Below are 13,330 nucleotides of genomic sequence, written 5' to 3'. Positions count from 1 at the left end.
TTTTTTTTTTTTTTTGAGACGGAGTCTTGCTCTGTCGCCCAGGCTGGCGTGCGGTGGCGCCATCTCGGCTCACTGCAAGCTCCGCCTCCTGGGTTCACGCCATTCTCCTGCGTCAGCCTCCTGAGTAGCTGGGACTACAGGCACCCGCCACCACGCCCGGCTAATTTTTTTGTATTTTTAGTAGAGACGGGGTTTCACCGTGGTCTCGATTTCCTGACCTCGTGATCCGCCCGCCTCCGCCTTCCAAAGTGCTGGGATTACAGGCGTGAGCCACCGCGCCCGGCTCAGTTCATGCTTTCTTGGCAGTTGGGTGGTTTGCTGTCTCCTCCAACGCTGGGCCTCCGCGTGGTCCTCCCACCTTGCCCTGCGAGCTCTCAGAAGCACACGCTCTAGCCCGGGTGCCTGTTGGCGGAAGGAAATCCACTGTGGGGCTCTCTCTGCGGCTGTCCCTGAGCCTCCTCCCCTTTCTCCAGACCCTCAGTCAGGCTCCACCCGCACTCCTAGAGCCGTACTGCTGCACCAGGGAGCACAGACGGAGGAGGGGCCCACGTGCCGGCAGAGGGAATAAGGCAGGCATGCGGAACACAGCAAGAGCAAGCTCAGAACCCGAGAGCCCCTGAGGACGTGAAAGGAGTCCGGGCCTCAGGAGTGGGGAGAGAGGCCTGGGGCCCCTGGTTCTGGACAGCCCCTGTGCCCGGGGCTGAGCTGGCCACTCTGGTCAGGGCATGGGGCTGGAGGGTCAGGAGGAGGCAGGCTCTAGTTTCCTCCCTCCCGGGCCCCTCAGTGTGGCCGTGCAGGGCGGAGCCAGGGGAGGGAAGGGGAAACGCCCCCCGAGGTGAAGCCTGGATTGTGGGGTGCCATGGTGGGCAGCACCTGTGAGTCCCCTTTGTCTAGAAGGAGGGGTGCTTTGGGAACTTCCTGCAAGAGCCGCTGGCACTGGCCCTGCCCAGGGGCACTGATGGCTCCCAGCTACGCAGAGCTGCCCCCAGGGCTACAACGCATAAAACAGAATAAAACAGATTCATCCAGGAACCCGAGACTGCTCCTGCACCCCTGCCTCCCACCGCACCCTCTGGCTTAAGCGTTGGTCCCAATGACAGAGACCTCAGAAGTCAGCCCTTGCCAGTTTGAGAGGAACCTTCTAGAAAAGGAGCGTCCCACAGAAATGAAGCCCCACATTCCTGAGGTCAGCAAATTTGCAGCCCCTCCCCGCACAGCTTCTGCAAGGACAGAGGAGACTAGTGCAGCAGCCAGCTGCTGTGGCCGCCCTGGAGAAAACATGCCAGGCCTTCATGGGGTCCCTGGCCTGTCCTGGGCTGTGGCGAAGCCCCTGCAGAGGAACCCGCGTGGAAATCACAACCCCACAGCGCCTTAGGGGAACAAGGCGCCCAGGACAGGCTGGCAGACAGGAGAAGGGGCTCAGGTCTGGGGAGTCAGGAAAGGGGTGGGGACAGGAGTTCCAAGGGGACTCAATTCATTTTAAGTCACTCAAGCCCCTCTCACCCGTGGCCTGGCTCCCTCCTGGAGCCCAGGATCCAGATCATCTCAGGCTTGCAAGGGGCCTCTAGATCTGGCCACATGGCCCAGGGGAAACAGGCCTTTCCCCAAAGAACCCCTACTCCTGAACAAAGGCGACTCACAGGCACTGCCCTCCATGGCACCCCACAATCCAGGCTTCACCCCGGGGGGTCAGCTTCCCCTTCCCTCCCCTGGCTCTGCCCTGCACGGCCACACTGAGGGGTCTGGGAGGAAGGCAGCCAGAGCCCGCCTCCCCCTGACCCTCCAGCCCCATGCCCTGCACTGACCACAGGGCGGCCGGCTCAGCCCCGGGCAGAGGGGCCGTCCAGAAGCAGGGGGCCCAGGCCTGTCCCGCAACGGAGGACAGGGGTCAGCAGCCCCAGCTGAGCTCTGAGGACCCCCAGGTCAGGCGATCAACCCAGTGAGGACCCCTGCCCCAGGGGAGGGAGGGAGCCAGATTCCCCCCGCAGACCGACTCCCTGCACACGGGGATCTCAGAGCTCCCCAAGGTTGGGCCTCGCAGGAAGGGCTGGTGCAGCGAGAGGCGGGCAAGCTGCTGGCCCTCTCTAGTCTCCTCTCTTCCTCTACGACAGGGCTTCATAAATATTTTCAGGCCCACAGAGAGGGTGGGCCCGGGGGCTGACCCTTCCCTATCTCCCCTTTGCGACTGGGTTGCTGGAGCCAGGGCCTGCTCAGGGCTTCCATGCCCATGTGTGCAAGGCTTGGGGCAGAGAGACGGTCACCTGGTCCCACCCACCCATCCCAGTGGGCCAGGAGGGCCTGGGCTTTGTAAAGACCCTCGAGGTGGAAGCAGCCTCCTCCCCAGGCTTCTCCGAGCCCCTTCCTGAACTCCCATGGCTGTGAGGGCCCCACCCTATGGCCCACGCCATCCTGGTCTGGGTGGGGCAGGAGGGCTGGAGATGGGCTCCCAGGACCCTTCCCCTCCACTGGGCGGAACAGGAAGAGGGTAATTGAATCAGCACTTCTCGCCCCATCTGGAACATTCCAACATGGAAAACCCACGGAGCAGCTGGGGAAGCAATTTAGGGACTTTAATTAAAGGCCGATGACTCTCCCAGGGAGCCTCTCCCCGCACGCAGCCCATAGGTCCCCCCACATCTGCCCTCCGTGTGTTCGGAGGCCCAGCTGGGCACCTCACCGGCATTGGGTGCTGGCGGTTAGGCGGAGTTCCCGCTCGGGGGTGCAGAACATGCCAGCCCACCCTCTCCCCTCACTGCTTCCAGAGTCTGCCCCTCCAGGCCCTGGGTTCAGGCCCCAAAGCCAGCCAAACCAGTGCCCCGCCCCTCACAGCTGTGTGTCGGGAAGGGAACAGTGCGGTCATTTGGTGGACTCAGAAAAGGAACTCCAAACAGGAGGAGGAAAGCAGCAGAGCCTCGGTGAGAGCACAGCTGCCCCCTCAAAGGCTGCCCCCATCTCCGTCAGCACCTTCTGCAGGGAAAGGCGTTCCAGACAGAGGGAACAGCACATGCAAAGCCTGTGAAGCCGGACAGGCCACGGCAGGTGGAAGGAGCTGGCAGGTGCCAGTGTGGCAGGCATGCTCGAATGAAGAGCGCATGTAGGACTGAGGGGCAAGCTGTAAAGGGCTGTCACAGCTGTGATCTGGAGTTTGATTTTCATCCTAGAAGCAATAAGGGGTAAAGGTGGGGATCAGAGCATTTTTTTTCCTTTTTTTTTTTTTGAGACGGAGTCTTGCTCTGTCGCCCAGGCTGGAGTGCAGTGGCCGGATCTCAGCTCACTGCAAGCTCCGCCTCCCGGGTTCACGCCATTCTCCTGCCTCAGCCTCCCAAGTAGCTGGGACTACAGGCGCCCGCCACCACGCCCGGCTAGTTTTTTGTATTTTTTTTAGTAGAGACGGGGTTTCACCTTGTTAGCCAAGATGGTCTGGATCTCCTGACCTCGTGATCCGCCCATCTCAGCCTCCCAAAGTGCTGGGATTACAGGCTTGAGCCACCGCGCCCAGCCCAGAGCATTTTAAAATAATAGGATCTGGTTTATTCTGCGACAGCCCTCCGGCTGCCATCTGGAGAGCTCACAGTAGAACAAAAGAGGTGCTGGGACGATGGTGAGCAGTCCCTGAAACGGCCCAGGCATGAGAAGGGTGTGTCTAGGAAGAAGAAATCCACATGCACCAGGCTGGGAACTGGGTCACCAGGGGCCAGGAGCTGTCCTGTCTTCCTTCCCACCCCCACACCTGGGGCAGGCAGTCGGCCCAGTCTTCACAGAGGGCACCCATGCAAGGGGTGGAGACAGAGCAGCCCAGCCCATTGATCCCCTCCTGGCAGGGATCCAAGGTGGTCTGTTCCCTCTTCCCAAGGCTGCTGTCAGTCGGGTGGGCCCTTTCCCCTCCATCCACAGCAGAGCTTTGAGGTAGGACGGAGGCTGTGCCTGTGACTTGTCCACATCTGGGACCACATTTGCCCGCCATGTTGCCACTGTGGTCGCTGGGAAGGTGCTTGGAGGGGAGCTGGGAACCAGCCTCCAGCCCTGCCTCTGTCCTGGCCTGGGATGGAGGGGGCTGGAGGAAGTGCCTGCCCCTCAGGGCAGCTGCAGAGTGGAGCATCCACTGGGCCCAGAAACTAGCAGGAGGAGGGTGGGTGTCCAGACGCAGCCCCCTCCTGCAAATCCTTCCTCACTGTCTGCATCCCCGGGGCCCAAGACAGGGAGTGGCTCCAAGTAGCTGAGAGGCAGAAAGGCCGTATCAGGGCCTGTGGGACTCACCAGGGCTGTGGAGACCATAGCCAGTCCCCATGACAGGCCTGGGGCTAAGCCCAGGCAACCCCGGAAGTCATCGTCAGGGCAGCTGGTGGGCACCCAGCAGACAACACGTGGCCAGGAGTAGGTGAGAGTCATTCCCGAGGGGACCCTCCCGCTCCCAGGACACAGGGGTGGACAGGGCACCCCAGCCTGCCTGAGTCTGGCCTCAGTTATGAGCGGGCAGCTGGACTGCAGAGGGCCACTGATTCCAGCCCCGTCCCCAGGGGCGGGCACAGAACAAACACAGGGGAACTGGGGCAGCAGGGGCCTGGGGGAGTAGGTGGGGCCTGAATGGGTGGGGCCTGAGAGTGGGTGGGGCCTGAATGGGTGGGCCTGAGAGTGGGTGGGGCCTGAATGGGTGGGCCTCTGCAGGGAAGGCTAGGAGGCTATTAATCATCGCCCTGTGCACACACCCAACACTCACTGACCTCACCAACACTCAGGCAATTCCACAAGGCTCCAGAAGGAAGCGTCCACTTCACACCTGGATTCCGGATGAGCAGAGGTGGTGGGTGCAGACCTGACTTTAATCCTGCCCCACCACTCCACAGAGCAGCCTGCGGCCTCAGTTTCCCCATCCTGAACACGAGGACAACCCTGCCTGGCCTCCCAGAGCTGAGAAGAGAGCCTGAGCATGGCCCCCAGCATCACTAGGGCTAAACTGCATGTCGTTGGGCAGGCCCTGAGCCTCTCTGAGCTCACACGCTAGACCTGACCAGGCACACCGCCCACCTCCGAGGGTGTATAAAGAATGAGTTTTGGGCTGGGTGTGGTGGTTCACGCCTGTAATCCCAGCACTTTGGGAGGCCGAGGCAGGCAGATCACGAGGTCAGGAGAGCAAGACCATCCTGGCTAACCCAGTGAAACCCCATCTCCACTAAAAAAAAAAAAAATACAAAAAATTAGCCGGGCATGGTGGCACATGCCTGTAATCCCAGCGACTTAAGAGGCTGAAGCAGGAGAATTGCTTGAATCCGGGAGGCAGAGGTTGCAATGAGCAGAGATGGCACCACTGCACTCCAGCTTGGGCGACAGAGCGAGACTCCGTCTCAAAAAAAAAAAAACGGTGGCATGAGGCACACAGTCAGCGTCCCGTGGAGTTCGCTGGTATGGTTATCACATCCCCGGGAGCAGCGCCTCCACCCTCCAACCTCGAGGTTTTGTGGAAAAATCTGGGTCCGAGCTTTATTTCTTAAATATTCCTCTCTGCCCAGCACGTGCATGCAGCCTGCTCTGGCTGGGTGAGCGGATGTCAATCAAGGTGCTGAGCATCCCCAGGGCACCGCTCAGCCCCAGCCAAAGTCCTGGCCGGTCATCTGGTAGAACTTGAGGTTGAAGGGCCGGTAGAACTCCTGCAGGCGCCGGACCACGGCTGCGGGCACACGCGGGTGTGGCCGGCCCTTGGACTTGCCCAGGCAGCGGGGACGGCTGCCACCCTGGGCCTTCTTGAGGCAGGGGAAGCCCTTGGTGGCGTTGAAGTAGAAGTGCTTGTCCGTGACGACCCGTTTCAGGCCCAGGAAGTCCTGCACGCGACCGACCTCTCCGGCCGGGTCGCTGACCAGACGCTCCCCGCTGACAAACAGGAAGTGGGACAGGGGGAAGTATTGCAGCCAGTGGTCCAGGTGCTGAGCGTACAGGCCGATGCGGACGGCGCTCCAGGCCGTGTCCACAGGGCCCAGGCCGTGGCGGAAGGCCAGGGCGCGGAAGCTGGGCAGGCCCGGGGTCTTGGAGAGCGTCTGGGCGTAGTCGGAGATGGCCCGGGTCACGGGGTTCCTCACCACCACAATCAGCTTCATGTCCCGGGACATGGCGTGGATGCGGCGGGGGGCCTCCCGCGTCACGAAGTAGCTGGGGGTCTTCTCCATGGTGATCTGCCCATCCAGGGTTCGGGGCATCAGACTCCTGCGGGATGGGTGCAAAGAGAAGGGGGTCTGAGCCTACCCAGCTCTAGACCGACCCCTAGGGGCCCGGGACCAAGGCCCCCTTACGCCCCGGAAGCCCAGGCCTCCAAGGTGGGCAAGCCTTCCTCTCTGCTCGGGCCCACCCCTCCTAACCTGTGCGACTGGGCAGCCTGGAACATGGACTGTGAGGGTGCTCAGCCCAGCACCGGCCTGCAGCGGGGCCTGTTCCGCCGGCCTGCCCTAGCTGCTGCTGCACTGAGGATAAGAGGATGATGGTCGCTGGCGGGAAGGCACAACATGCTCCTCACCACCCACATATCTTCCTTGTGCAGTCCCTGCCATCCTCGCTTCCAGAGCCTGCTCCCTCCCACTGGACGCACACTTTCCCGGAACTAGGCTGCCCCTAACTCCTTTCTCATCCCAGACCAAGTACCCCGAGGCCCGCCCGCCTGGATCACTCGAGGTCACCCTTTCACTTGGTGGTTGACAGCATCCCCTACATCAGCCCTGCACCAGTTATTGACAGTGTCCTCAACACAAAGCAGCCCTCCCTGCTCCCTCCCTCCCCTGATGTAATTATATCTCTTCCATCTTTCTTTATATTTTGAGACAGAGTCTTGCTCTGCCACCCAGGCTGGAGTGTGGTGGCGCGATCTCGGCTCACTGCAACCTCTGCCTCCTGGGTTCAAGCGATTTTCCTGCCTCAGCCCCCAGAGTAGCTGGGATTACAGGCGCCCGTCACCACACCCAGGTAATTTTTGTATTTTTAGTAGAGACAGGGTTTCGCCATGTTGGCCAGGCTGGTGGAGATCAGGTGAGAACTCCTGATCTCAGGTGATCTGCCCGCCTTGGCTTCCCAAAGTGCTGGAATTACAGGGGTGAGCCACTGCAGCTGGCCTCTCTCCCCACCTTTAATTGTAGCCCTATGAATTCTCATCAACCTGGGTCCAGACTCAGGAGGCCAAAAAGTCACCAACAGAGCCCAGCACATGTGAGGAAAGTCAGAGACGTGGTGGTGCCAGCCTGAAGATCCTTCCCAAGACTCTGGGCCACTGTGGCCCCCCAGATCTTGCAGGTTGCCAGGTTGCCAGGCCAGGGAGGGGGCCTTTCTGAGATTCTCCTCATTCTGACACAGGGGAGGAGGGCACTGACCCAGTCCCAAGGTCCCAGGGGAATCGGCCAACCGCAGCCCAGAACTGTCCCACCTGAGCAGAGAGCCCATCCTGGGTGCCCAGCCCAGGCAGGCCCAGGCACCCCCAGCAGTGCCCCGGGCAGCACCTGCCAGCCAGGTAGTGCAGGGTGAGGTCGGGCAGGGCAGGGCGCGGCAGGTCAGCTGAGCAAACAGCTCTGAGGGAGAGCTGGGGAGGGCTGGGAACTAGGTCGATAGAAACAGGAACTATGTTAGGGAGGGGATGCCCTGCTGGTCATGCCCAGCCCTGCCTCCTGCCCTCTGAGGGGGCTTCCCCCACCCCTGCTGACAGCCCCAGGACCAGCCCCTGCCAGGAGGCTGCCTTGCCAGGAGTGACCGCCCCAGACTCCAGCCTCTGGGAGGCAGGTCCTGAGTTCCCTTTTCCTGCTCAGACCCCCAGGGAAACGCAGGCTGGGCCAGAGGCAGCTGCACAGATCCCAGTGCGGAGAGCGCTGGAGGTAGGAGGGAGGATGTGTGAGGACAACAGCGGGAGAGAATCCAGGCTTCCCCCACAACACCCACCAAGAGCGGGGCAGAGCGGGGGTGGGCGGCACGGGAGCCTTCCCGCCCCGCAGAACCAGGCCCTGGGCAGAGCTGGCCTACAGTCGTCACCCGACAAGTCCTCCTCCATCTTGGTGACAGAAGGAGCTGGGCCTCCCTCCACCCACTCGCTGCCACTTCAGAAGCAGCCACAGGGAGACTGGGAGGGGCAGGGGTGCTGGAGGTAAGCGTGGGGCTCAGCCCTCCCTCTTCCCACTCTTGGGGGCTGCCTCCTTCCAGCCTACCTGGAAGGGCGGTGTTGGTCCCAGAGCCCCTGCACTCCCCGCCCCACCTCTCACAGCTGCAGCTTGCATGGGAACCGCACCCAGCGTCCCAGGGACAAACACAGAGGCCTTAGATGGTAGCAGTACCAAGGTCTGAGGCCTGGCAGCTCAGGGGCACCCCTGTCCCTGAAAGGAGGTCATGAGAAGGGGAGGCACCCCCACCCCCCGCCACAACCACCACGGGACCGCGCTGACGATGCCCACAGAGAGAAACCAGGCCGGTGCTGGGAGACGACAGACCCCAGGCCTCATCCGAAGTCACTGCCTGCCTTTCCCCTCGGCCCTTCCCTCCTGTCTGGACGTTCTTGACCCCAAGCACCAAGCGAGACCAGAAGCCCACCCCTTTCCTTTCCCAGAAGGCACACCAGTGACTCTGAATATCCTCTTCCCGCCTGCTGGAGGGACCAGCACCAAAACAGGAATATTCGCCCTGCCAGGCCTCCTCTCCAAAGAGTCAGAGAGAGCTCCGAAGGGGGATGGAACTCCCGGACCCCCTGCCGTGGAAGGGCGGTGGGAACACAGAGAGGCGGCAAGGGCTTTCCAGGCCCCCTCTTGCACAAACCAGCTCAGAGATCAGAGATCTTTGGGATCAATTACTTTCCCTCCCCAGGCATCTGAAGCCTGTCCTAGCCCGGGTGTGGATGAGATGGGAGAGACGGGGGAGGAGGGAGAGGAGCAGGACTGGACCTGGGTGTGACAAACATCTGACAAGTTGCTATGAGGACCCTCCCTTCCTGCGGAGCCCACCTCATCTGGTGTGCATTTCCCTGTGGCTTTCATCCAGCCCCGGGCAAGCCTCCCTCCTCCGTCTCAGCCTCCCTCCTCCTGCCCCACACCTCGGGTCTGAGACTCACAAATGCCAAAAGGGCCTGGCAGATGCCAAAGTCAGAAAGTGCAGGGGGACTGCATCCCCCACAGGAGCCCAGGTCCTTCCCTGCTACATACTCAGACCCCACTCCGTGCACCCACTGCTCTTGCAAACCAGGAACTAAGGGGTTCCCCTACCCACCCTGCTCCTTGCTTTTCTTTTGTTTTGTTTGTTTCTGAGACAGAGCTGCACTCCAGCTGACTCCTGTCTCCAAGGCTGGAGTGCAGTGGCGCTATCTCAGGTCACTACAACCTCTGCCTCCCGGCTTCAAGCGATTCTCCTGCCTCAGCCTCCCAAGTAGCTGGGACTACAGGCACCCACCACCATGCCTGGCTAATTTTTGTATTTTTAGTAGAGATGGGGTTTCACAACATTAGCCAGGCTGGTCTCAAACTCCTGACCTCAGGTAATCCACCTGCCTCAGCCTCCCAAATTGCTGGGATTACAGGCATGAGCCACTGTGCCCGACCCTCCTCTTGCTTTTCTAAAAGGTTACGGTCAAAGTACAGCCCCCATTTGCCCCCAGACAGGGCACCCTTCGCAGACGGAGACCTTGGGGAGTCTGCGTGAACCCCGCACCTGGCAGACACAGGTGCTTCACTAGTGAGTGAACAGCCAAGCATGTGCTGAGCTTGGGGGCACTTGTGAGCTACAGTCCCCAAGTGGGAGGCCCCTCAAGAGCCTGGATGAGCTGACTGAGGTGGAGAGGTGGGAAGGAAGGCCTATGGCCAAAGTCAACCCAGGACCTACTTGCCGAGGTCACAGGAAGGCGAGGTCACCACCTGGAACTAGGTCAGTCACAGCCCAGTGGGAGCAGTGGCCCAGAGACTCAACTGGGGGCCCTGGCTACTCCTCTCTGCTCGCCTCCCCACAGCCAGCACCCAGAACAGAGCCTGCAGGCACTGGGGGCCCAGCCCAGGATCTGAAGAGCAGACAATGTGGCCTTGCGGTTGGCCAAGGAAACTGAGACAGGGTGAGAACTTTCAGAGGCTCACTGCAGGCTCGTAGCAGGCTGAAAGGACAGAGGCACAGGCACCTAGGGGCACACCAGCCCCACGTGGCCATGCCCCCTCAGACAGCACAAGGACGCTGTAGTCCGGAAGCTCAGCGGGCCCAGCTCTACTGGCTCTGCACTGCCCAGTGAGGGGTCAGCACGGTTGGTCCAAGGGAAAACCCCAGAGGCCACAGGACCTGACCCTTGGAATTCTCCATACCCACCCCTTCCCCTTCTCAAACACGAGGAAGTCAAGAGTCTACCGGAGCAGTCACCCTTCTGTACCCCCGCTCCAGCCCCGGGCATGTCAGCGTCCCTGGAACCCTACCCCCAGGGCTAAGGAGCTGACCCCCAGGCTGGGCCTGGCTTGGCTGCCTCTCATCCTCCCCAGACTGATCCCCCAGGGCTGGACACATGCCCAGGGCAGGCCTGGACTGGCCTCAGGAGCCTGGGCTCTTCCAGAACCCTCTAGGGCTAAACCCAACCCTAGCTTCCCCTGTGGCTCCTCACAGCCCACCTCAGATCCCACCCCAGTCTCTTGTCAAAGCTCGTGGGGTCAGGGGTGGCTCTGAAGTGTTTACTCCACTTAACTGCACATCCTCAACCCAAAGCCCCTTCTCCCCTTCTCCCTCCCGCCCCTCCGCTCCTCCCCAACTTCTAGCTTGGCAGCCCCTCCTCCCCTCCTCCCTGCAGCAGGGATTAGGGATGCATTCTGACCCCTGCCTGCCGTCAGGGGAGTGAGGTCTCTCCCTGGAGCCTGAGCTGAGGATGCCTGATTCAGCCAGGTGAGCCCCGGGATGGACTCCACGTCCCTCAGCCACCACCTGACTTCCCCAGCACCCCACGCTGGCACCAGCCCTTCAGATCTCAGAAGCGAGCCCCTCTCCTCTCACAGAGCCCCTCCCTGCCTACCCTCCAAACCCAAGAGTAGTTTTAGTACAAAAGGCAAAGTTAACAAATAGGGGTAGGTGTGAGGGGAGGAAGAGGATCAGAGGATCAGGAACGGAGAAACTGGGGCACCTGGAGAATTGTCTGGGTCCTGCCGCCTCAACTGACTCCCCAGCTGGCGTTGGGCAGGGTCCTCTCAGCAGGGGCTCGGTCCAAGCTTGGGGATGAGCAGCCCCCAGCGCGGGCTGCTTCAGCTGGGGCTGCGCGCTCCCCACATTCCACTGCCACACCCCATGTCCATCATGGGTAGAGGCAGGACAGCCACAGAGCCCCATGCATGGGGCTGGACTCACCCTGGGCACTCCCCGAAAGGCAGTCTCCTCCTTTCCAAAGCCCGGACTTTCTCCGGACTCCCAGGACCACCAAGAAGGATTCCATTGCCCAGACTCGGGGATCTTGAGGAGGAAGGACGCTTTCTAGGTGGCTGCCTGGAACCTAGGCCCCTTTCTACGGTACCTGGCCAGCGGTCAGAGAGTCACACCTCCTTGCCCAGAGTGACAGGGCGAGAGAGGCATTTCTAACACTGCCAGGTAGTCCCACGGGCTGGAAATGACCTCCGGGCTGGGATGGCACCGCCTCCCCCAGTCCTGCTGGGTCCCTCAGCAGAGCGAATGGAACCAGAGCTTTCCCCAAAGTTTTCAAAGTTTCAGGGAATCCTAGCTGGGTATCATTCCTTCTTCCGGAGCCGCGACCCCAGGTCAGGCCTGGGCCCCCCACAGGGCGGTCCCAACCCCACTGCCCGGAAACCTCGCCCCGCTGCCCCCTGGGGCGCACGATGCCCTCCCCGGGAAGGCGCCGGTCAGGGCGGACAGGCCAGGGTGCTCACCGGTACCAGGCGAGGCCGCGCTCGTAGCACCTGTCAAAGAAGTGGGGCTCAGAGCCGAGCGCGCGGACGTCGGGGTGCAGCCGCAGGAACTCCAGCAGGGCGCGCGTGCCGCCCTTCTTCACGCCCACGATGAGCGCCTGCGGGAAGCGCCGGCGGCCGGGACCGCTGGCCACGGGCAGGTCAGGTGCTCCCGGGCGGCGGACCGAGCTGGACGGCTCAGAGGGCGTGGGGGCCGGTGCGGGGGCGCGGGCGGCCGGCAGGCAGCGGCCGGGGAGGACGCGGAGGCAGTAGGCGCCCAGCACGAGGGCCATGAGCAGCAGCGGCGCGCGGGACGCCCGCAGAGCGGCCCCTTGCCCGGCCCCGCCGCCCAGGCCGCTGCTACCTGCCATGGGGTCGCGCCACTCCCAAGCCCGGGAGCGGGGGCGGCAGGCGGGCGCGCATCTCGGCCCGCGTGCCCCCCAGCCCGTGGGTGCCTGGCTTCTGCTCTGCGCTCCGCGGTCCCGCAGCCTGGGAGCGGGCGCGAGGCGGGGCCGGGGCCAGGGGCGGAGTCGGGACGCCCTCCTCCGTCTCCGTTCCCTTCCCCTCCTCCCCACTCCCCCTCCGAGGCCATTGCCTGGGCTGGGACCCGCGGGCAACCGCCACCACCCGGGCGCGACTCGAACTGCTGGGACCACCAGGATGCTCCTGCTCCGAAATCCCGGGCCCCGGCTCGCTTGACTCCGGCGTCTTCACCCCTGCGCGGGGAGGATGCGGCGGCGGTGGCGGTTCGGGACGCAGGGCAGGGACAGGGCGGCGCGCGGGCCTGGGGACCCTCTGTTTGAAGGCCGATTCCCTCCTCCGCCCCAACTCGGGGACGTGCGCTGCAGGTGCATAGGCCAAGCCTTGGCCTGAGGGAGCCGGAGCCTCATCGCCGGGCCAAGGGGACCGAGGAAGCGCGTCGATTCCGGCACTCGACCTGCGATGGGAGGAGGAGGCCGGGCCAGCACCCTAGTATGCAGAGAGGGGTCCCAGAACGTGTGGGGGGAGTCTGCGGCCGGCAATGGCGTGCGTCCTGCACTCCCAGCTGACAGTCAGCCTTGCCACACATCGGGGTCACAGCCTGGCGGCTGAGAGGTCAAGTCACCTCTGGTTACTGTTTTAGAATGGAGGAAACAGGCTCAGAGTAAACAGGCTTCCCTCCCAGGGGCCCAGTGGTGAACTGAATTCAGGCCTGAGACATACTCTGTCTACTAAGTCACCCCATCTGCCCAGCCTTAGTCCACCTGGCACTCCCCTGAGACATCAGTGATGCATTTCGGAAGGTGGCAAAGTGGACCCCACTGGAGGTGCGAAGGACTCAGGGAGCCCTGTGCTGGGGAAGAGAAGAAGCTCAGGACCTCCTCAGGGGCTGCCTCTGAGGGGCGTGAGATTCAGGGGCCTCCCGGCTGGGATCTGTGGGGCGCTGGACACTGTGGGAACTCCACACCCCCAACGCCCAGCAACAGCCT

The 13,330-nt window shown here is 62.5% G+C and overlaps 1 protein-coding gene across 1 annotated transcript; it reads right to left on the bottom strand.

Annotated features, from left to right (window-relative positions):
• Window positions 1–5,451: 5,451 nt before the first annotated feature.
• HS3ST6 (heparan sulfate-glucosamine 3-sulfotransferase 6) lies at window positions 5,452–12,317 on the bottom strand. The gene is made up of 2 exons (XM_023189062.2): window positions 11,844–12,317; window positions 5,452–6,195 (listed from the first exon to the last, which is right to left on the bottom strand). The coding sequence occupies exons 1-2, from the start codon at window positions 12,230–12,232 to the stop codon at window positions 5,580–5,582; spliced, it is 1,005 nt and encodes a 334-aa protein (XP_023044830.1). The 5' UTR covers window positions 12,233–12,317; the 3' UTR covers window positions 5,452–5,579.
• Window positions 12,318–13,330: the final 1,013 nt, after the last annotated feature.

Source organism: Piliocolobus tephrosceles, chromosome 17 (assembly GCF_002776525.5).
Source record: "Piliocolobus tephrosceles isolate RC106 chromosome 17, ASM277652v3, whole genome shotgun sequence".
In the NCBI taxonomy this organism is placed as follows: Eukaryota; Metazoa; Chordata; class Mammalia; order Primates; family Cercopithecidae; genus Piliocolobus; species Piliocolobus tephrosceles.
The sequence above is the reverse complement of the archived record's forward strand: the minus strand, read 5'-3'. Positions and strand labels throughout refer to the sequence as shown.